Raw genomic sequence first — 25,556 nt, forward strand, 5'->3', positions numbered from 1 at the left:
GGAAATATTCAGTTTGTTCAAACTAAAATGAAGACCTTGAGAAAGAAAAATATTTCCTTCATGTCCCTTCACCAAAACACTCCTGTGTTTGGGTACATGATGATCAATTTTACACTTACTCGTCTCTGGCCACATTTGCCATCTTTGTCACCGACTTGACGCAAAGTTTTGCCACTTATCAATCATTAGATTAGCCATATGTAACACAGTGACTACACTGAGCAAAACGTACACTATGTACAGTACCTTTATGGCTGCGTTATACTGTATTCGTTGTCATGGTAAAAAGTTATACATTCGATGGCCTGCCGCACAACAGGATGTTAGTAAAGTAGACGAAGCAATCAATTAAGTGATCGATTCCGCCGTTAACTTCAGCTTCCTGTTTCGGGTCTCCCAACATTGTCATCATAAGTGATGGAGAGAAATGTCCGTGTTACAACTAACAAACTTCCTTTGTGTTTTTTTTTTTTTTGCTCGCTTGTCAATTTGCCATTTTGGAACTGATGTATTCCCGGTAATCAATCGAACACATCACATCTGCCTCCACGCAAAAGTGATGTAAGCTTCTTCCGTCCCCACCACACACGATCATCGCACAGTGATAATGGTTGCGAATTGGGGGTCTGGTTACCATAGTAATAGGGTGGGTGGTGTGTATAAATATTTCTCTTGATGTGACTCATAGCCAGCCCACCTCCCCTTTCTTTTGTCAGGCTCTGGAGCGATGGGGTTCTGGGGTTCCCCACCCTCCCATCCTTGGGCCCCGTGTTCCTCTCAACCTCTCTTGGCATCTTCGCCCATCCTTGCTCACAGGAAACTTAACATGTGCTCCTTTTGGCGGCCTATGGCCGTTTTTGGTGACAAACAGCTCCTGCGTTGGACCCTGTTAGTAATTGGGGCTCCCATTATCTCCGGGGGCGGTGGTGTGCGCTCGGAGAGAGGTGTGTTGGGCGTTGGGTGCAGGGGCACTTCGGCTGGGCTTGGGACCTCCCTGGGTCCTAGGGAGTAGGTGGGATTGATTCCTCTGCTGGACGGGCTTGCTGGCTTGTGGGTGGAGGCGGCCGGGCTCACCCTTTGCCAATGTGCTACCTCAGGGACTCTGTACACCTGTTGACTAACTGACATGTGACATGGTGTTCATTCACTGATAAGTTTGATACACATGCTATAGGCTTTAATGGCTTGACTAATCACAATTTCTCTACAACTAATAACACCGCTTATACTAAGATGTCAATCCACAGATTCCTACAGGTCTTTAGACACGAAAAAAAAAAAAAATCCCACCACACCACTCGTCAGGAGTACGCCCTTATTCATTTTCCAGATCCTGTCTTCTCCAGCCCTTTTCTGTTCTCTCTCATCTTGTTCTCCTGGTTAGTTTTTGCATGTACGTACCATACAGACAGATGAACATTATTTGACTGTTGTAATGCTACTCGTGCTCAAGCATCTAACGTGTATCGCTATTGTTTTCCTGTAGTTTGTACCCCAAGTCCCCTTATCCACTCTGTCACACAGTATGTCCCCATAAATCCTTTTCTGTCAGGATGCATATCAATAAACTTCAGAATAAATAAAACATTTTAAAATAAGTGGCCAAAATATTTCAAATATCCCTATTGCACAGCAAAACTGTTCCTGTGCAAAAGGCATACAGATCTACCAATCTAAAAGACTATGTAGCTGAACAAGGACAGGTAAAAAAAAATAGAGATTGTGTCAGGATCATCTGGATTCTTATAAGCGCAAAGTTCAAATGATGGCATCTGTGATTGTATGGTGTGTGTTTGCACCCATGGCATGTATGTAGAATTTATATATCTGTAAGGTCACCATTAATGCTGAAAGTTACAGTATGTATAATTTATACATCTGTAAGGTCACCATTAATGCTGAAAGTTACAGTACATGAAGGTTTTGAGCAAGATATCACCACCCAAACAACATCCTTTTCAATGACATCCTCTTATTTCAGCAAGACACATTCTGCATGTTAACAGCAGTGTGGCTTCATCGCAAAAGAGTGCAAATAAAATGTTGTATACATATGAATTTGCATTTTATTTCTTTTTACCTCTTTAGTCTATTGTAGCACCACAAGTCTGAGAGGAATGCTATTTCAGATATGTTGCATGTCATGTGTGGATAACACCTGACAATAGTTACTTGAATGTGAAGTCAACTGGAACTGCCCGCCAGCAGTTCAGATATGTCATTGAAAATGTGTGATGCATAATAAATTGCAAAATATTACAACGGTGATTCCGGACTGTTTAACAACGCAAGTTGTACATTAAGCAAGAATATTAAAGAAATTCACTGACAAAGAAAAATTCAGTTCCCAAACCCTTGAGTGTTGGTAAACAAAAGGTTATTTAAGACAGTGGTAAACATGCAATTGTCTTAGCTTTACTGAAACGTGTTGAATATTTCTTGAAAAGAATTTGAAAATTATTGTTCTATTTATTTATTTATTTATTTTTATTTTCTATTGTAACGTCGGTCAGACTTGTATTTGTTGGCATTTTCCTTAATTACCTCATGCTTAATTTTTCTTTGTCCTCGTAGGGGTATTAGCAGGAGTAAAGTGACTGTGCTGGGCTACGGCCTCCTCACTACAGATGCACGCCCCCTGGTGGAAGCTCTAAGCAGGCGGGCCTTCTCTGTGGTTGTGGTGGATGAATCACACTACCTCAAGTCCAGGAATGCAGCTCGAACTAAGCTTCTGGTGCCTCTCATTCGGAGTGCCAAGCGAGCCATCCTGCTTACCGGTACGCCTGCCCTGGGTCGCCCTGAAGAGGTAATGGAGATAGTTTTAATGTACATTTAATGATATACAGTGGCGTGTATTTTGGTCAGTTATACAAACAGAAGTTTGTTGTCTTGAATGAGATTATTTTGCAGGTGTCTTATGAAGAAATAAATTGTGTGAGAAAAATATGTAGAAGATAACCAGAAAATTGGGCTGGATAAAAGGGATTCCGATTTTAGCATGGTACAAAGTGAACTCGACTCTTGGCCCTTGGAACTTGCCTGTGTCAAAAACACCAATTAATTCTTTCCAACAACACGTGACATAGAATATATTGTATATTCCAATAAGTTTTGTCGCAAAAACTTCATTTGTAAAGCTCCATATGAAGAGATGAATGCACTGCAATAAATGAAACAAGTAATAACAAAGCACACAGGGATGGAAACTATTGAATTTAGGGACAATAAAAATGGCTGTTCACAGGACAATGTTGTTTGTGAGCAACACAGTCATTCCCTTGTCCATAATGATTTATGATATTACTTTTATATATGTTATATTGAGATGCGAGACTGCAACTATATTCTATTTCATCAGGTGCAAAATTGCTCCAGTAAGTCTCAATATTGCAGATAGATTTCCACAAGAACTACTGTCAGCCTGTTGTGGGCTTATCAAACACACTTTTCACCTGTTTTGGCTTTGACACTTGTGCATGTTTTCAGTTAGAATGTAAAAATATGTAAAAGGCAGAATTAAATTTAAAATTTGACCAATACATTTTAAAGCATTTCTTACATTAAAACTTTGTTGAGTGTTTTGCAATTACCTTTCGTATAGCACATTTTGCAAAAGATAACACATGTTTTCAGAATTATTAATCACCTGAGGGGTTTCACTTATCTCTGTTCACGTTGTAAAATAGTTACTGCATGCATGTACCTTTATTCCTTCTGAATAATATGTTTTGTTTTTCTGGAAGGGGTCTGAAAAATTGTCAGCAAATTAAATGGGGGGAAAAAAAGAACCAGCAATTGTCTGCCTCATTAGAACCAAGCCTCTCATTGATCTATCAAGTCTTGACTGTTGTGGTGAACTTAATTTTTAGATGTCTTCTTCTCCACTACTAAAATCTGAAACTGGGTATATCATTTTACCATTCATATTGTAAATCTGATAAGCCTGGTCCCTTTCCTCTTTGCCAGTGTCCATTGCACTGCCATCATTACTCACTGGCTGACATCAGGTTAGTGCACAGCTCAGGGCACACTGCACTGTTCGTGACGTGCCCTCATTCCACCCACCTATTATATCCACAGTGTGAAGAAGGCTTGGGGGTGGGGATGTCTATAAAGCGTATGATGAGCAAGTGCTGAATTCTGAACAGATCTCTTGACAATGCTGCTGATTACCTGTCATTAGCTCAGACACTGCTACAAATACAAAATTCCTGCCAATTGTGTGCATGCGTTCGTGCGTGGGTTTTGTGCGTGTGTTGTGTGTAGGCGCCCAAGCATTCATCTATATTTACAGTCCCAAGATATAGTGTGGGACCTGATTAAAGAGGGACTGACATCCCTATAAACATTCTAAAATAGATATTGTAATGAAAAATACATAGAACAGTATTCACTTCAATGTCTACACGGGGAAAAAAAAAATGAGCGGAGAGCGCGTCATCCATGCACAATGTTGCGCAATTGAGTGTCCCTCGACATCCAAGTATTAGTCGCGTACTCTGTCCTTGGCTTCATCGTCACTCCCGCCATTGAAAACGCGCAGTGCCTACTACTATGGAAGCCAAACAACAGAGACATTTTTCCAACGCCAATTCTGACACCGAAACTCTTTTCAAAAAGGACAACACCACACAACCGAGTGAAGTTACCGGGGCAATATTACACTATTGTTTCAAGCCCTCAGGGCAATGTTACACTAGTGTTTCGAGCCATATTCAGATGATATCCGATCACGGCCAAACCGCATCCCGTCCGATCCACTCCCGCGGCGGAGATGATCCATCGCGGCTCATTGCAGTCGGCTGGTGTGGCCTATGACAGAGCCGATTGGTGCTGCTTTAGGGGGTTGCTCACAGTCGAGCCGGGGCGCTTTATGTGTGCACGCGACTGAGTAACGCATTCTCGGCTGGGTTCTTCAGAGCCGCCCCTGTCGCAAAGACCGACGCACAGCCTTTGCAGAAGCTGTGACCGCCGAACGTGAAGCCTCAGCCAGTCTGGCTGAGTTTCGGCGCCCGTGGTGGCATATAAGGAGGAGGTGGAGCTGAGCTATGTTGCTATTAGGGGTATGTTCAAAGTCCCTGCAGTACGCAATGAACACTATCGAGACATTGTTGGCTGGGCGACGCGCACAACGACGCATTTCATATGTGGATCTTTTGTTCCGTTATGAGAGAGACAGATTACGTGGTCCGCCCCAAACTATTATTTTTTTTAGTAGCTGCATGCGCACATCAACACATTTCATACGCGGATCCTTTGCTACGTTATGTGAGACCGATTATGTGGTCAGCCCCAAAGTATTGGTTTTTTTTTGGAGCTGTATACACCTACCTGTTATTTGGAACCCACGAAGCTCTCATTCTCTGCAACCGTGCAATCCATTTTTCACAATGAACCGGGTCTCTTTCAAACTTATGAAGGGTAATTCCATTCTCCCGAGTCTTCAAGCAATGTCCAGCAATGCAATGAGCACGTATTTTGGCTAACATGAAGGAACAACAAGCTACCTTGCCGGAGGTAAAACTAATGGAAACAAACGAGTCCACGAGGGGGCGCCGCTGTCATTTACGTCACTTCCTGCTTCTTCTCGAAAACAAATCCCCGAGAGGATTTTCATGGCGGGAGTTACAAAAAGCTGTATACTTCAAAATCATGTTTTGTGGTGAAAAAATGGATGGGACCATATTGGCTGTCATCCGTTTGACGACACTTGACCTTTAAAGAAAGCAGCTAATTGATGCCTTTAGTATTTGATACATCAGTATTAAATCATCCATCCATTTTCTTTGCCGCTTATCCTCATGAGGGTTGCGGGTAATGCTGGAGCCTATCCCAGCTGTGAATGGGCAGGAGGCGGGGTACACCCTGAACTGGTTGCCAGCCAATTGCTGGGCACATTGAGACAGGCGCACTCACAATCACACCTAAGGGCAATTTAGAGTCTCCAATTAATGTTGCATGTTTTTGGAATGTGGGAGGAAACCGGAGTGCCCGGAGGAAACCCACGCAGGCACGGGAAGAACATGCAAACTCCACACAGGCGGGTCCAGGATTGAACCCGGGACCTCAGAACTTTGAGACCTTTACCAGCTGATCCACCGTGCCAGTATTAAAGCAGTCAGATGAAATTTCCATCAGACTATTACATATACAGTGCCGTGAAAAGGAATTGCCTGTGGCGATTGAGTTTTTGAGTAGGAAGGTCGATGGAGGGAGGGGAAGTGCTTGTTGGGGGTGACAGTTTGTCCCAATCGGAAGCAAATCATGGACTTGGTGGAGTCAGTGGTTCCTGTGTTGCCCACTCCAGTCTGACAATTGACCCCTCCGTAGTAATTGCGTCATCCGCGTCACTGACCAATCAGAGGCCAGAGATCTGCATAAACCACGCCCCTTTTTTTGCATCCGCCGTTCCCTCAGACAACGTTGCATGGTCCAGTATAGCTTTTGTTAGCGTTTTATCGCGTATTTGAGTTCTTTAACAATAGATATGGTTAAGAGGTGTAGTCACGGACTTTGTAATAGTGACGACAGGTATCCTGAAAGGCTAGTTGGTGGAGTTCAATTCGTACCCTTTCCAGAACCGAAGACCCAGTACGAAAAATGTCTTCGATGAATCAAACTTTGTGGAAGACGGCATGATCAACTGAATCCATCTAAAATCAACCGGAACAGAAGACCGAGTACGAAAAATGTCTTCGATGGATCAAACTTTGTGGAAGATCGTATGATCAACTGAATCCATCTAAAATCAACCGGTACAGATATGTTTGCACGAAGGTAAGCCCTATATTTGATTTTCAATACACGTCTCATATAAATGAATTTGCAGTTCTTCGTTTGCATAACATAGCGACGTGTGAATGATTGACACACTTGATCTGTGTTGAGTGATATTTTGCGATGATCTGACTGCACAAACGTGTCTCTTTGTTGCCGGCTACCGAGCTACGCTAAACTGGACTATGTTTACATGAAGGTATGCCCTATATTTGATTTTCAATACATGTCTCATATAAATGAATTAGCAGTTCTTCGCTTGCATAACATAGCTACGTGTGAATGATTGACACACTTGATCTGTGTTGAGCGATACTTTGCGAGGACATGACTTCAGAAACGTGTGTCTTTGTTGGTGGCTAGCGAGCTAAGCTAAACCGGACTACCGAGTCCTAAAGCCATCGACGTGCACCGAGACACCAAGACTGAAGGAAGGATGTTTGAGGACACTAAAGTAGTGATTGTCGTACTCAGTCGGGACTTACGTAGGTTCGGCACTAATTCAAGAATAATTATTGAGGGGAGCACGTGACGTTACACAAAGAAAACGAGAGAAACAACTCTTAAATCAAGCCTCGCCTTCTTTTCCTTCATACGGCGGTTCACAAACGGCTATACAGATATACATACAGATTCTGCACGCAAGTGTGGTATGTAACACGGAAATAGGAAACTGTCAATGACGAATTCGTCTTTGGGTTATAATATATTATATTATGTGGCTTCTCGGTCTTCCTCTGACTCCGGAAAGATCTTGCGCGATCAATGGTTTCTCCGTCGATATGCATGTAAATACCCCTCGCTGAAATACTTGAAGCCCTGCTGTCTGCTTTTCAACGATATTTCACTCTTCGCGAAGAATGCGAGTGAGAAATCACCTGGTAAATCGGACAATTTCGCTCTAGTCTTTTCTTCCTGCGCCGCCATTTTTGCTAATTGTTTGTCTGAGGTTAGCGCACGTGGGGTGACGTAATTTAAGGAGGCGTGGTTAAGTGCCCTGTACGGAGGGGTCAATTGCTACAGACCACAGATACCTAAACCCTAGCTCTGTTGATTTTTGGTGAGAGACTTAGGACCATTCACACCTATGGGCAAATTTAAGTCTTTAAGTTAACCTAATGAGCAATGTTTGTTGGTTGTGGGAGGAAACCTGAGTACTTTTGGTTGGGTATAATTGAATTTGAATGATTCCAATCCCACTTCCTAGTTTTGATTCTGGTTCCAAATGAGTGGGATTATCTTCAGGGGAAAGCTAAAAAAAAGTTGCATGGTTTGACTCCTTGGGTCTCAGACTCTGGCCCATGTTGTTTGCCTCCATTTTACAACTAATTTTCTACACTGGTTGGGAAGGCAAAAGACAAGTTAATTCTCATCTTTCGCTTCACTGTTTTCAACCAATCACATATCATTCGTTTTGTTCCCTGGTTGCAAACCGTATCATATAAACCAATTTTTTAATGAAGTTTGAATGTTGTGTTAAACGTAAATAAAAAAGGAATACAATGATGAGCAAATTTTGTTCAAACTACACAAATTAATACACTACAAAGACAGGATATTTGATGTTCAAAATGCTAAACTTTATTGTGTGACTAACCACAAATTTGGGAAAGATGAGTTCAATTTCACAAGCCACACCTAAACCTGACTGCCACCATACGTGTTGAATCAAGAAATCTATTAAAATCTCGGAACCTGAAGTAGTCTACAAGATCTCAAGAACCAATGCACCATGCCATGATCCAAAGAAATTCATGAAAGAGTAAGAAAAAAAGTGAGGTGACAAAGCCATTTCCAAGGCTTTGGGGCTCCAGTGAACCACTGTCAGAGCCATTATCCACAAATAGATAAAATGGGTAACTCAAACCTTTACAGAAGTGAACGACCAACTAAAATTATTCCAAGATTGTGACGACGCCTCATCCAGGAAGCCCCAAAAGAACCTCGTATGACACCTAAAGACCTGCAGGCCTCGCTGGACTCAATTAAGTTCAGCATTCATGACTCTACCATAAGAAAGACACTGGCCAGAAATGGCATCCATGGGCGAGTTCCCAGGCGAAAACCCCTGCTGTGAGGAAAGAATACAAAGCCTCGTCTCATATTTGCCAAAAAAACATCTTGATGATCCTCAAGACTTTTGGAGAAACATTCTGTGAACTGACAAGTCCAAAATTGAACTTTTTGAAAGGTGTGCAGCCCATTACAACTGGCGTAAAATTGCACAGCATTTGATAAAAAGAACCTTGATGGTTGGGTGTGTCTGTTCCCGATGCAGCGCACACCTGCTCCGATGAGCAGGTGCGCTCACCTGTGTCTCGTTTTGGTGATTACGGTCCATGTATATATTGGCACGCATGCAGTCTGGTCCTTCCCAGATCATTGTACCACTAAGTCATGTTCCCGCAACCCTTTGCCTATGTCCTTGCTACTCTGTCTACCGAACCCTGCCTCGTTAACGACCCTGCCTTCACGTCTGCTGATTTTGGTACTGATGCTTCTTTGGACTGCCTGCATCTGTTTCGACCTTGGACTGAATAAAGACATTTCCCTAACTGTACCTGGTCTCGTCAGTGTGATGGTCTGGGATTGCTTTGCTACCACAGGAACAGGATAACTTTGCTGCCATTGTTGGAACAATTAAATTTACTGTGTAGCAGAAAATCCTGAAGGAGAATGTCTGGCCATCAATTCATGCCCACAAACTCAAGCGCTCTTGGATCATGCAGCATGACAACAAAATCCTCCTTATTGGCCAACTGTGTAAAAATACACAAGGAATTTTTCTCCGGCAGTCGGTGCTTCCCTGGTACGACATACAGAACAAAGAACAACAAAGCAATAAGAACAAAGAACGAGACATTTCTATTTATAGGAACTGTTCCGTATAAGAGTCATGCAATATATAAAATCTTCATTTAGAACTGGTAAGAGATAAGTGTGTCAACGTCCCACATTGTGTAATGCTTGTACTGAGTCCTTTACCCCTTCGCAGTTCCTGTTACAGACCAGTGCAATGACAACTGTGCAAAGGGAGCAGGTTAAAGTGTCGAATTGTGCGTTAGTCTACAAAATATATTACTAATCCGAATCACACCACCAAGTCCACCTCTGAATGGTTTGAAAAAACAAACCAAAAAAAAAGTTAGTTTTGGAGTGGCCAAGTCAAAGTTGGGATTTTAAAATCCAATCGAGATTCTGTGGTGTGACCTTAAATGCGAAGTTCATGCTAGAACACCCTACAATACGGCAGAGTTTTGTCCAAAGTGATGTTAAAGACTTTTTCTTCCTCTTCTTTTCCTTTCAGCTTGTCCCGTTCAGGGTCATCTTTTTCCATTTAATTCTATCTTCTGCATCTTCCTCTCTAACCCCAACTTCCCTCACAATATCCATCAACCATCTCTTTGGTCTTCCTCTCGCTCTTTTGCCTGGTACCCCCATCATCACCACCTTTCTACCAATATACTCACTCTCTCACTTCTGGACATGTCCAAACCATCAAAGTCTGATCTCTCAAACCTATATTTACATGCAAGGTGGGTTAATTGAAGACTAAATTCATAGGTGTGAATGGTTTTGTGTTTATGTGCCCTGCATATGGCTGGCAACCAGTTGAGGGTGTACCCTGCTTCACACCTGAAGATAGTTGTGATGGGCTCCAGTATGTCCCCAACTAGTAGAGTAGAAATGGCATGGAAAATGAAGGAATCAAATTTAAAAAAAAATACCATTAAAGTATTTGTCACAAGGAGTGTAAAAATGGAAAAGTGTGATTTAAATATATTCTTTTTTTTCCATCACTTTTTTCAGTCATCAAAATTAACTCAATGGCTAAAAAAACATTGTAAACAGGGACTAAATAGTGTTGATAATGGACTGTTGAAAGCTCTATATTATGACTGAACATGATCTCGCATCGAGCTGTCTGCAGATTTAAAAGTTTGTTTCCTGTTTGTGTTTCACAGCTTTTTATGCAGATTGATGCACTTTATCCTAAAATGTTTGGAACATGGACTGATTACGCCAAGAAATACTGTAATGCCCATTACAGGTGAGACTGATTGACACGTAAACTGTTGTTAACCACATTTTTAACACTTTATTCCCATAATTATTCTGCTTAATTGCTGAACTACAGCTAAAGGACCTTAGGCATAAAATACTGGTTATCAAGAGCCGTAACAAACACAAATCCAATTTTCATACTTGGCGATTACTTTCTTCCTTAAATCCACTGTGGTTCGCTCAACTTTCCTTTTTCTTCGCTGCTGGTCGCACCGCTGTCTTTCTTTGGACCCATGACAAAGAAAGTACTGGGAAAATATAAACAAAAATCTCGAGAACCACTCATATGTGTTTGCTCACATGCCTGCTTGACTCGAACTGGGCAGTGTCTTATCTCAGTACACCTTGTCTGCGTTCAGGATCGCTCAGCTTTACTCAGCTCCACGTTCAACATGGGCTCAGCTTTGCTCAGTTGTTTGGACTCTGAGAACACTGAGGTATTTTTTACGCATATTTTTTGGGTTGCAGTCCGATTTGTACAACCAACACATCCCCAAAAAGCTGGGAAAGGATCATGTTTACCAGTGTGTTACAACAAATTTTCTTTTAACGACAAAAAACGGCGGCGTTTCTGGGTGTTGTTGATCAACGGCTTTTGGTTTGATAGTATAGCTTTAAGTTCCTCATACGGATGTTGCGCCGAACTGTATTTACAAACAATGGTTTTCTGAAGTTTTCTTGAGCGCATATCGTGATATCCTTTACACATTGTCGGTTTTTGATGCAGTGCTGCCTGAGGGTTCGAAGGTCACAGGCATTTAATGTTTGTCTTTAAATTAATATTGTGGGTGGTGAAACCTCTAAATTGCTTGCAATTGTACATTGAGGAGCATTGTCCTTAAACTGTTTGACTATTTTCTCACGCACTTGTTCACAAAGAGGTGAACCTCGACCCATCTTTACTCGTGAATGACTGAGCAATTCAGGCAAGCTCCTTTTTTACCGAATCATGCCACCCACTTCAACCCAATTTGCCCCTTCCCCTGGGATGTTCCAAACAGGTGTTTGAGTATTCCTCAACTTTTTCAGGCTTCTTTGCCAGCTGTCCCACCTTTTCTTGAATTTATTGCAGCTATAAAATTCAAAGTTAATGATTATTTGTGAAAAACAATACAGTTGAACGAAAGTATGAATGAAGAAGCAATTTGGATATTCAGAAGTTATTTGTCGCAATAAGTGACTGGTCCCACACCCAGTGAAAGAGTGCCAATGTCAGTGCCGGACACATGCAAGTGAATTGACACTATTTTACATGCAGAAAGATTGGCAGAAGCATCCTGTGATTGCTGTGCCTGCACCACAGATGCTGAGGACTCCATCTAATCAATCAAGGGCGTGATCTGGCCCAGGGGTCCACCCGAGAACAAATCCGGTGGAATTCCCAAGCACCAGAAGTCACATTAATTAGAAGTACTTTTGTCATCATTGCTTTGCGACATCACCTTCTTCTTTTCCTTTCTGCTTGTCCCGTTAGGGGGCGTAACAGCGTGTCATGTTTTTCCATTTAAGCCTATCTCGTGCATCTTCCTCTCCAACACCCACTAACCCACACAAAGGGACCCAGGGCCAGCCCTGCTGAGATACCCTGTCAACGGGCTACACAACGGGATCGCAAGGATCCAATGCCATCCCCCCAGGCAACCCAACCCCCACAGCCCAACACGCCCCCAATCTTGCCCCCTAGAGAGCCAGAAGCCCCCATCAACCCCAACGATGCCACCAGTCCCCAACCAATCAGAGGACGGGAGATCATCCCTTATTTTTTGGAAAGGGTTGGGGATAGGGGCCCTAGACCCGAAAACGATAAGGGAAGGAACCCAGGGGGCATCAGTGGGCCATGAGAGGGGAGCCCCAGTCTCAGGAGCATTGCGATGCAACTAAGTGAGAACCCTACCTCTCCCCGTTACGATGGCTGCCAGGTTCATTGGCCCTTCCCTGTGTATCAGTCCCATCCCCCACCCCCAGTGGTATGCTCCTTTTAAAATCAGGAGCTACCCCACCCAAACCTGTAGCACAGACCCTAGGAACCCCCTCACAAATTCCTGCCAGCACCCACAACCTCCCCATTAGTGTGCGAGGTGGACCCCCTTCTCAAACCAGGCTCACGCATGAAATATGTAAATTGTGGGTACTGAATTTATAACCTGTGAAACTTTAACTATTTGAAAAGAATCATGAAAAACAACCTTTTCCGTGATATTCTATTTTTTGGGGGAAAAGTGTCTTTATTTACATACATGCATTGGTACATACTCAAAATTTGAATCCGATATATTATGACTAAAATATAGAGCATATATTTCCCATCTTACGATTCTTTGTTTGTGTTCTGAACCCCCTCCTAATAGATTTGTTTTGGTTTCATGACACAGTCATATTTTGTTTTACTCGTATTCAACTTTTTATTTTATCTAAACATGTAAATAGCTTCATTTAAGTTATTTTTAAAATTTTTTTGAATATTACACCGTATAATATGTAGGCTGATCTACCGCAACGAATGGAACGTTTACTCATTGGACAAAAAAAGTTTTGTGGCGCTTTAAGATTTGTAGTCAAGCAAGCCTGAGCTCCAACACAAGGTAAAGCAATGTAAAATTGCCTCTTCATATTTGCCTTTCTGTTTCCTCAGCAATAACAAGTCCAAAAACACTCAAGTGGAAAGCAGCACATTTTGGCAACCCCTTCTTCATTCTGTCCAGCCAACATGCATGGCAGATAACCAGCCTTTGTGTACAGGGCCATTTTTATTCTAAAACCTCTTTTGGCTGATAGCTGTGAAAGTTTGCTGTGGCCTTGAGACAAATTACTTTGCTGCCCTACAAATTTCCCTGATACAAAAATACAGATCCCCATCTGTGTTAGTAGAGCTTTTCCGCTTTTCACAGTGCAAGACTGTTGTTGTTCCAGGCTACTCCAATGTGGAATTTTTAAATGTTTTTAACTAGTCCTTGAGGGTACCTCAGTAAAAAAAATCACAATTATAGGAGTTTGCTTCAGCCTATAATAGCTTTTTAACTCTTAATTCCTCTCCTCTAGGTACTTTGGGCCTCGCAGGCAGTGGGATTGTAGGGGGGCATCTAACCTGGAGGAGCTGCACCAGCAGCTGAGCCAGATCATGATCCGTCGCCTTAAGGCTAAGGTGCTTAGTCAGCTTCCTCCCAAAATCCGCCAGCGCATTCCGTTCGACCTTCCAAAGGATGCTGCTAAGGTAAATTTACATTACTGTTCCCTTAAGTAGTGTTCATCTGTATATTTTCTTGCTGGCCACCATGAGTCCACTAATGTACTGTATCGACATTATATATTAGGAATAGCTTGGAAGGACCACAAATAATCAAGATAAAATGAAGGCCTACTTCATGTTTTCGGGTCCGCCTCGTTCGACATACATTCACAATACACATCGCATTTAACAGGATGTATATCATGTACTGTATGATGGAACCTTGATAAAATGCAGTAGTAAGGGCGGGGGGGTTGTCTGTTACAGCCAATTGTTTGGTAACCATCTGTACCCATATTATTACTGTTCAGTACAAATATGTTTTGTGCTTCATTTGTGGGCTATAACGTCCAGTACAGTCCAAAACTATTGTACATAAATATTTTTTAAATATTGAGAATGTTTGAAGAGTTTCAAAATGTATCCAATTTTCCACTGGTGTACATTGTTGACATACTCGACAAAGGAGAGTTGCTTTCATTGGCCATGAAGTATAAATGCTTCCTACTTAAAACTCTGTTGTTGTAGATGAACGACTTTAGAGAAAATAACTTACTGTATTAAAAATTGCATGTTTCAGACTGGATACTTGTGTGTTGCATTCCTGTTTCCATTAACACCGCAGCCATTGTGTGCTCTCTCTGCAGCGCATAGGACTATGCTAAATATGCTACTACAGGATAATAGAAGTCCTGCCATCATGGCAGCCAAGTGGAAACATTGCCTCATTCAACATGGCCACCACATAGGCACATTTGTGAGTTAGATCTAGTCATATTGGCTATGTATGACCAGAAATGCGTACCTGCCAGTCTCTGCCTATATTGCGCCATACCGCTAGTAACCAACACCAACCAGTTCTGGAACAAACAGACTTTGTCAACAGCTGTACCGTATTTTCGGGACTATACGTCGCTCCAGAGTACAAGTCCCACCAGCCATAAAATGCATAAAAAAGAAGAAAAAACATGAATAAATCACACTGGAATTTATATAATAAAATCCAACACCACGAACAGACATGTCATTTAAAATTTAAATGACGAACAATTTAAAATAAAAATAAAATAGCGGCAACAACAGGCTGGACGGTATGCTTACGTTACATGACACAACTGAGAAAGTGCGTGGTATGTTAACATTAATTATATTAAGAGTTATTCCAATAACGATGGCATAAATTACATACTAATAAATTTACCAAAACCATCCGTACAACGAGCCTATTCCACCCTTTCTGAATCCCGACAGGATGGTTTTGGTTGTCACGGAAGCTCCATCCTGGAAAGTTGCATGGCGGATTCACCCAGGCATGGCTTGCAAGTCATAGGTTCCTGAGCCATACCTGGCTCTTTTGGTGGTTGCATATGACTCGCGGAGCCCTCATATTGACAAACTGTACATGTGATTTCTGTCGTGCGGGCAACGCAAATGACGCAGAGAAGGTTTGTCCTAGTGGGGTTGCTGTAGTTTGGGGTGGCAGCCAACACAAATGATGCAGAGACAGATTGTCCTAGTGGGGTTGCCGTAGTCCACTGACTTCTGGTAGAATGCCGATCGCATCGGAACAACAAATTATGGAAACGCTTTTGACAATGGTCGCTCAAAGAAAAAAATATGAGGACTACCAAAGTTTTCAACCACAATGGCCAGCCTTTTTGTAGAGGGAGGGTTCTGCTGTGTTTCTACATTCACAGATGGGGAGTATGCCAAAGCATTCATCCTCGATGTTGGCAATAAACCTTTTGCTAACTTCATATAAGAACAAGATAATCAAATGAATAAAAGACATGCCTTTGTTGGCAAGAACCGTTCACCATTGCATCACCATTATGGCAAATCAAATTGAATTACGGTCATGATAAACAGATGGAAGTCTCAACGGCTGCATGAAGCTTAATCTAATGACGTATGAAGCACCAGAAGTCACATTAATTAGAAGTACTTTTGTCATCATTGGTTTGCAACCTTCTTCTTTTCCTTTCTGCTTGTCCCGTTAGGGGGCGTCACAGCGTGTCATGTTTTTCCATTTAAGCCCATCTCGTGCATCTTCCTCTCCAACACCCACTAACCTCTTGTCTTCCCTCACAACATCCATCAACTTTTTCTTTGGTCTAACTCTCGCTCGTTTTCCTGGCAGCTCCATCCTCAGCACCCTTCTACCTATATACTCACTCTCTCACCTCTGGACATGTTCAAACCATCGAAGTCTGCACTCTCGAACCTTGTCTCCAAAACATCCAACTTTGGCTGTCCTTCTAATGAGCTCATTTGTAATCCTATCCAACCTGCTCACTCTGAACAAGAACCTCAACATCTTCTTTTCTGCCACCTCAATTTCCGCTTCCTGTTGTCTCTTCAGTGCCACTGTCTGTAATCCGTACATCATGGCCAGCCTCACCCACTGTTTTATGAACTTTGCCCTTCATCCTAGCAGAGACTCTTCTGTCACATAGAACACCAGACACCTTCCACCAGCTTTTCCAACCTGCTTGGACCTGTTTCATCACTTTCTTACCACACTCAACATTGCTCTGGATTGTTGACCCCAAGTATTTTAAGTCGTCCATCCTCGCTCTTCTCCCTGTAGCCTCACGGCATCTTCTCACCCGCTAGTATTCTGTTGAATAAGTTGGTAAAAAACTGCACAGCCACCTCTCCAAATTGCTTCCATACCTCCACTGGTATGTCATCAGGACCACTTACTGGTCCTTCACACTTACCTCCTCCACGCTTCCTTCTCCCTCATTTTCTTCATTCATCAACTTCTCAAAGTATTCTTTCCATCTATTCAGAACACTACTGGCACCAGTCAACACATTTCCATCTCTATCCTTAATCACCCTTACCTGCTGCACACCCTTTCTATCTCTATCCCTCTGTCTAGCCAACCTGTAGATATCCTTTTCTCCTTCTTTCGTGTCCAACCTGGTGTACATGTCGTCATATGCCTCTTGTTTAGCCTTCGCCACCTCTACCTTTGCCCGATGTCTCATCTCAATGTATTCCTTTCGCCTCTCCTCAGTCCTCTCACTGTCCCACTTCTTCTTCGCTTATCTCTTTCACTGTATGACTTCCTGTATTTTGGGGTTCCACCACCAAGTTTTCTTCTCCCCTTTCATACCAGAAGACACACCAAGTTCTCTCCTGCCTGTCTCTCTGATCACCTTGGCTGTAGTAATCGAGTCTTCCGGGAGCTCCTCCTGTCCATTGAGAGCCTGTCTCATCTCTTTCCTTAAGGCCGCACACCATTATTCCTTTCTCAGCTTCCACCACCTAGTTCTCTGCTCTACCTTTGTCTTCTTAATTTTCCTACCCACCAACAGAGTCATCCTACACACCAACATCCTGTGTTGTTGAGCTACACTCTCCCCTACCACTACTTTGCAGTCAGTAACCTCCTTCAGATTACATCACCTGCACAGATTATAATCCACCTGCGTGCTTTTACCGCCACTCTTGTAGGTCATTATGTTCCTGCCTTTTCTGGAAAAAAGTGATCACTATTGCCATTTCCATCCTTTTTGGAAAGTCCAGCACCATCTGTCCCTCAAACTTCCTTTCCTGGATGCCGTGCTTACCCATCACTTCTTCATCACCCCTTTTTCCTTCACCAACATGTCCATTACAATCTGCACCAATCCCAACTCTCTCTCTCTGTCTGGGATGCTCAGAACTACTTCATCTAGTTGGTTCCAGAATTTATTTCTCAACTCGATGTCACATCCTGCCTGTGGGGCATACCCACTAATAACATTATACATAATACCCTCAATTTCAAATTTCAGCCTCATCACACTATCTGATAGTCTTTTCACTTCCAAGACTTTCTTAGCCAGCTCTTCATTTAAAATGACCCCTATGCCATTTCTCTTCCCATCTACTCCATGATAAAATAATTTAAACCCTGCTCCTAAATGTCTAGCCTTACTACCTTTCCACCTGATCTCTTGGATGCACAATATATCAACCTTTCTCCTAATAATCTTGTTAAACCAACTCCTGACCTTGTCCAGCCTTAGTCCCAACATTCAAAGTCCCTACATTCAGTAGTAGTTGCTGTGTCTTCCGACATCTCCCAACTAAGCTCCGCTTCTTTGTCTTCGACACACAGTAGCTAAATTTCCACTGACGCCCCGCAGGTTAACGGTGTCGGTGGCGGACGTTGTTAATCCGGACCACGGCCGATCCGGTGTGGAATTCATTTGATGAACACTCATTGTGTATGGCACAGTTTTACGCCGGATGCCCTTCCTGACGCAACCCTGTGCATTTATCAAGGCTTGAGACGGCCCTACAGATTGCACTTGCTTGTGCCACCTATAGGGCTGCAGATAGGCAAATAAAGACAATCAAATAAACAAAGTCAACACACAAGGTACACAATTCACATAGTACCTAGGCTAAATTAAAGTAAGGTTCCAAACCCATATGAAGATAGAAGAAAAACAGATAAAAGAGATTTAACCACAATGCCCCTGCAGTGTTTCACCCAGCAGGAGTGGAGCAAGTTGAAGTTGAGGGTTGTGTCCTCTAAATCCTCACAGTCCTCGTTGTAGTCTTCTCCTTTGTGGTCCAATGTAGACCTCACTAGTGTTGTTCGTTGCTAGCGTTAGCTCGTCGCTAGCCTTAGCTTGTTGTTGGTTATTTAATTTCGCTCTAGTAAGTGTGACTGGGCTCAGAAATGGGCAAAGCCGCTCCCTGGTTGCAGGATTAGAGGATAGTCGGGGTGAAGATTTGGATTTTGGATTTGGGGGATATAAAAGCAGCTCAAGGGACCATCATAACAATCTTATTTAAAATAGTCTGCAGATTTATGATTTTCTCTTCAATATCATTTTTATTCAGTCCTTCTCAGTTGTTATAAGTTACAGCTAATGTTGAAGTGTTGAATTTTCAGAAGTCGCAAGTACAGATACACGGGCCTAGAACGCCCTTTTACGGTTCTCAGTGTGAAAATAAACAATAAGCAACTCAGAAAATGGATGGATGTAATAATGTGTTGTTCATTTCACATATAAATCGCTCTGGAGAATAAGTCGCACCCCCGGCCAAACTGAAAAAAACTGCGACTTGTAGTCCGAAAAGTATGGATTAAGTTACAAATGGAAACTATTTTTGAACACAGTGTCACACTGTCCGTTTTATATGATATCCATGCTGTTGGGGTTCATTTTATTGAGGTTCCAATGTATGTCAAACTCAGATCTGCGGAATATACCACAAGCGCTGTCAATACTTCAAATGCCACAATGCTTTGCTATTGCATTGGTGCATTCGTCAACACCAACAAGCACCGACTGTAATTTCTCGTCGATAATTCGCATTTATTCCCCGAAATATTCAAAAATCAAAAGTGCGCATTATGCATAAATATAGGGGCAAATAGAAAAATAGAACATTCACATTTTATAAATGTATGGCCCCATCTAGTGGTTATGAAAAAGCTATACATTTTCATTCCAAAATGTCACCACCACCTCGAGGTTATGTGAGAGGTGTAAATTTTCATTCTAATATAGCACCACCACCTAGTGGTTGTTATTCCTATATGACAGGGGTACGTGTCACTGACTATATATACAGTTGTGCTCATGGGTTTATGTGTGCTGGCAGAATTTTTGAAATATTTATCATTTTTTAAAATATGACTTATGACTACACAACAACCATCATTATTTTTTTTCATGGCTTTTTTTTTTTTAAGAACGCTTTTCTGAAAGGTTTGAGCATTCAATTTGAATCCCATTAAAATAAAAATAAATGCTTTTTGCCTGGGCCATCATGTTTTTTTTTTTAAAGAATTATACCCATCCTACAGATTCTGCCTGGGTAATCAAACATATAAGCACAACCGTGTGTTTTCTGGTTTACTAAATAAAATTAGGGCTGTGAATTTCAAAATAAGATCAAGTAAATTAAAAAAAGAATTATGTGTTCAAATAAAGTTCTCAACTTTAGAAAAAAAACTCACAAAAGGCACATAATGCTTCATGTTTTCATCATATAAGTAGAAGCAAAATTATGCATTGTAAAATTGCATCATACATGGGTAGAAGGGTTTTTCCGAATTTTGTGGTCAACTTTGGGGGAAGGTTGTATTATACCTGGGTGCCCATTATACCTGAAAAATTACAGTACCATAATAAGGTGATGGTTTACAGGAGGGGCATTTGAGATGTAGCAATTTAAAATTTTGTACATTGTAGACCGGGGGGTGGAATTCCCACTGGAGATAACTTGCACCAGTTATTTATTTTTACATACCAGCTGCAAGCGTGCATGAGCACTTGAAGTGATGACAATAATGCACTAAGTCATATTTCATTATATATTATATTTTGTTATTGTATTAATATATTATATATGACCTTTTTTGGAGTGACACATCAATAAGATAATGATAATAATTGACAATGCTGCATTTTTATTCCTAAATATCCCCGAATGCTTTATTTAGTTGCTTAATGTAATCACTTCTCCATAGAGGTGCCAATTAGGTACGTAGATGCACAACTATTGGAAAAGTAATTATGTTTTGTAGATTTTCTTGGCCAGCTCCCTTACCTGAAGTTGGCTGAAGCAGATAATTTGTCTCAGGTGTAGGCAGTGGCGCAGCTCCTTACTTTTTCCTCTTTAGTTATTAGATGAATCTCAGTGTTTGTCAGTCGTAAAATGCTAATAGAGAATCTTCCGGCTAATGATGTGAAAGGGGGATGTTAGCTTCCTACCATAATGTAAAAAAATAATGTGGAAGACCTTAGAACCCAAGATACCCACCCACCATCTCCAACCCCCCTTAAAAATTTGTATACCGGGACCACTCACTAGCTGTGCCCTGATCCTCTCATTTTCCCCTCTAATGATGGCTTTTATCTTCCACAGCCAGACACTTTTTATGCCCAACCTGCCCTTTACATTTTTAGCCCTGGCCTTTTTGTCTGTGGTGGTCAAGTGAATATCATCAAGGGTGGAGTGTTTAGCCACTCATTTTTACAACAACAGCGGATTGTTAAATCTGACTGTAACATTAAATAATTAGAATATAAACTTATTTGCCGACTGTCAAACCCTTGTTTATGCAGGTAGTGTTGAGTGGAACATCTGAGCAACAAAGCATAAATGGAACGGAGGTTGTTTTTTTTTTTTTTTTTTTTTTCCTGCAAAATGGTCCCATTTATTCATTAATTCGTCCTTGACTTTGACTAAATTCTACTGAAATGCTAATGATTTCACTGAATGGAAACACTTTCATGTTCCAATCAAAACTTGTTTATTATCTTAAACACAGTGCAAAAATCCCGCCAAGAAACTCTTCACAAGATGTGCACATTAATAAGTCTGCAGTTTATCTTTTTTCTTTCCTCTTTTCTCTTCCCTGATCACCTCATCTACTACCTTTCCCAGCTTGCCATATGGTTCACAAGCAGCACTTTAGGAGTATATTAAAAGTTGTGTGTTGATGTTTTGTGTGATTCATCTGAAAATTACAAACAAAACTCAAAAGCCATGCTGCATAGAAATGAATTCAAGTTTTGCAGTGATTCAATACAGCATGCAGATTTTTTGTCAGGCTTCTATATCTTGTGGTGCATTATATTAGAAGATAGTGCCACAGTATTGGACACCCTGCTGTTAACCAAATGACTTTTGTTCCTTTTTATGATTTAAAAAAAAAATAAACTATTTATGAACAGCAAGTCACATGCTGCTAGCAACCGCTCTCATTGTTTTCCACTCTCCACTCTTTCTTTAAATACTTTTCGCCAATCACCTTGAGAGCACACGAGGCGTCTTTGATTTATTGTAGTGGCCTGGTTGCTTCTCCATCTTCGACCCCGGCTTGTCACAAGGCAGCTATAATTGGGAGATACTCCTGACCAACCTAACACAGTATCCAAGTTGGAGGGGGTTTGATCCTTGGGAATTCTCTCCCTATTTTCCCTCCATCTTTCTTTCCTTTCCAGGAAAACTAGGACATCCAGTAGCACCATTAATTGTTTTGCCCTTTATATCTAAAAAAAATACATGAGATTGAAAGAAAAAGATGTTAATAAAAATGTAAACCCACTACCGTTGCCCTCTCCTTGCTTTGCAGGAGGCCACAGCCAGCTTTGCAGAGTGGGAGAGACTGATGAAGGGATCTGGGTCAGAGGTTGTTGCCATCAGCAACTCCTTCGCTGAGGTCATGAGCCTGATCACACGGATGTACAAGCAAACAGCAACCGCCAAGGTAATAGGAGACCTGCACTGTAAAAAATATTACTCATTTAAAAAAAAAAAACACAATCTCTGTGGTTTGAAAATTTCTATAAAATTACAGGACAGTAATCCCTCATTTTTTTGCAGTTAATTGGGACCAGAGCCACCTGCAAAAAGTGAAAAACCACAACCAGGGGATGTATATGTATGTGGGTACCAGAACGTTTAAAATATGTAAACAGTATTTGTACTTTGCATATTTGAAACAAAAAGTATTTAGTTAAAGCTTTGATTATAAAACCTTAACTATAATTTATACAGTATGATAAATCTATAATATAAATACGAATTATAAAACACTGTTTTATTTTACTGTACAGTTACCATTCATCAACTGGAAACTTCTGATGGAGGCGCTGGCAATTTAGCTTCAAGATGGGGAATTGTTTTTCTTTCTGTGTGTGGGTGTGTGTGCATGTGCGTGGCTACCATAATATTTGAAATGTGTCAACAGTACAATATTTATACTTTGCATACCTGAGACAAAAATTACAACAGTACAAGTGTCTAGTAAAACAACAATAAAACAATACAATTTTTATTGTAGCACGGAATTAACATTCTTCACTCGGAGAATCTGCTGAAGGTAGGGGCTTGTCAAGTTTACGCAACTTGGGACATTTTAAGTACGATATTCAAGGAATGAAGACTAGAGGAACTTTTGCTCATGAGTAGAACATAGGGAATGTATACAGTTACAATCTCCTGCCCATTCTGGCCACATCCCCACGAATCCTCCTTTTTATTTCCTCAGGGCGGTCTGCAACGTAACAAACACAGCAAATGTGATAAAACAAAGCAACTGTAAGCAACCGTGACAAACAAAGCGTGAGTCAATAAACAAAGCAACCATGAGCAACTGTGACAAACAAAGCAAACTCGTGATGTCTTCTCCTGTAGAGCGCAGAATCTTCCCAATGCACCCATGTGATGTACCCGCCGTCTCACCGTTCTGATGTTCCCTGTGTCTCACCATTATGACGTCCGCTCCGTCCCATGTAATGTGTCTCACTTCATTGCATCACATTAAGCATCAAGCAATTCAAAGCAAAACAAGAGAGCAAATATGAGATAACTTTATGTGCAATTAATCCAATCAATCCAACAGTGCTGACGGTGTAACAAAGGTTTTTATCTTTAAGAAAAACATGGTGTTGACTTTGTTTTTCGTTCTGCTTCAAAATTCCACGGTACAAGGACAATAACCCTGTCAACTGTTTGCCAAACTCGACAGCTTGTACCTTATTGTCGTCGATGTCTTGTGCTAATTCTGCCTCCACATAATGACGAGCAGCATTATTGTTGCTGGAGAAAGCCTCCGCGTACAGAGGAACGCTTCTGAGGTCGTAGCACTTTTGAAATTTTTCAAACCAATCTTTACTTGCCGAAAAGAATCGTCCTCGAAAAGGTTAATCCTTGCATGCTCATTATCACTTTCTTCAGCCACTTCAACATCGTCACCGGGGCGATTTTTTTGCAATCTGCTGTCCACAAAGCAAACGCAGCTTCCATTCAAACAATCCTCTTATTTTGTAGAGTCACAACGTTTCGCTTCCTCATTAAAATTTTTGAAGGGGTTTTACGGATTTTATTTAGCGCACCATGCATTTATTCACATCATGATGGCACACCACAAAAGCGGAAATTCTGCCGTTTTTGATCATTTTATCATTGATCATTTTACTTTTTTACTGATCGTCATCATATTCCTCTTCATCATCATCACTGGGCCATTTTTATGTAATCTGTCCACAAAGCAAACACAGTTTCCATTTGAACAAGCTCTTATTTTGCAGAGTCACCACATGTTTCGCTTCCTTATTAAAAGTTATTGAAGCAGTTTTACTGATTTTATGTAGCACACCGTGGATTCAATCACGCCTTTGTGGCGTGCCGCAAAAGTTATGGCACATTCAACATCAAATAAAATGGCGGCGAGGAAGGAGAAGGAAAAAAAAGAGTGGAAGAAAGTTGATGGGTGGGGTTTCGATGATGTGCAGCTCGTCAGCTCACGGGATAAATCCACACATGTTCTCATTGGTGGATGTCGACCCGGGGACCAATCACGCACCTTTTATCCATGCGTCTTCACGCAATACTGATATGGGTGGGTTTTTTATTTCTTTTCTTTTTGGTTGGGGGGACGCAAAGCTCTGAAGCTGCAAAAATTTAACCTTAAAGTCGCGAGGGAACCCTGTATTACAATTTTGGCAAAGTGCATTTTTTATTGTTAATGATAAACACAGAATGGACTGATGGACTGTAAAAAATTTTAAATGAAAACGATCCACAATTGTACCGCGGCCATGACCAAGCATGAGAGCATCTGCCTCACAGTTCTGAGGACCGAGGTTCAAGTCCTGCCCTCGCCTGTGTGGAGTCTTCTTCCGGGCACTCTGGTTTCCTCCCACATGGCAAAAACATGCATTAAATGGATATTCTAAAGTGGCCTAAAGTGTGATTATGAGTGCGACTGTTGTCAGGAACAGAATCAGCTTTGTTGGCCAAGTGTGTAACAATACACAAGGAATTTGTCTCCGGCAGTCGGTGCCGCCCTGGTATGACATTCAGAACAAAAGACAAACAAGAACAAAGAAGAGACATTCATTTAATAGGAACGATTCTATTTAAGAGGCACAGACATCCAAAATCTCATTCAGAACAGTTAAGAGTGCGTCAACATCCCACATTATGTTAAACTTGTACAGAGTGCCCTTACCTGTTCGCGGTTCCTGTAATAGACCAGTGCAATGACAATTGTGCAAAGGGTGCAGTTTAAAGCGACTAATTGTGTGAGAGTCTACAGAATATATTACTGATACTAATTGGACCAGCAGGATATGAGGGTATGTCTCACTAATGGCGCAAGACAGAAAATAGTAGGTTTGCTGATCAAGAGTTTAATGACTTAATTGCCAGAGGGGAAAAAATGTTTGAATGGACAATTGGCAGATGTGGTCAAGGATGCCTCCTGATATCCACAATCATCCCTGCAGTCTTTAGAGTGTTCAATGCTACCTTGTGTTGGCCACACCAAAGCTCCAGTCTCCCCAATTCTTGTGAATACGCAGACTCGTCACCATCTTTAATGAGGCAGATGACTGTTGTGTCATCTGCGAACTTCAGGAGTTTGACAGTCGGGTGCCTGGAGGTGCAGTCTTTTGTGTAGAGTGAGAGGAGCAGAGGGGAGAAAATACAACCTTGGGTGCCCCGGTGCTAATAGTGT

General features: G+C 41.6%; 1 protein-coding gene across 11 annotated transcripts in view; it reads left to right on the forward strand.

The window, feature by feature from the left end:
• zranb3 (zinc finger, RAN-binding domain containing 3) overlaps positions 1 to 25,556 on the forward strand; it is a 180,007-nt gene that overhangs the window by 36,227 nt on the left and 118,224 nt on the right. For all 11 annotated transcript variants that reach the window (XM_061802428.1, XM_061802437.1, XM_061802392.1 and 8 more), the window contains 4 exons: positions 2,575 to 2,806; positions 10,743 to 10,828; positions 13,882 to 14,053; positions 22,167 to 22,301. In XM_061802428.1, coding sequence (XP_061658412.1) covers positions 2,575 to 2,806; positions 10,743 to 10,828; positions 13,882 to 14,053; positions 22,167 to 22,301 — 625 coding nt within the window. The remainder of the gene's footprint in view (positions 1 to 2,574; positions 2,807 to 10,742; positions 10,829 to 13,881; positions 14,054 to 22,166; positions 22,302 to 25,556) is intronic.

This window comes from Syngnathoides biaculeatus, chromosome 2, assembly GCF_019802595.1.
Source record: "Syngnathoides biaculeatus isolate LvHL_M chromosome 2, ASM1980259v1, whole genome shotgun sequence".
In the NCBI taxonomy this organism is placed as follows: domain Eukaryota; kingdom Metazoa; phylum Chordata; class Actinopteri; order Syngnathiformes; family Syngnathidae; genus Syngnathoides; species Syngnathoides biaculeatus.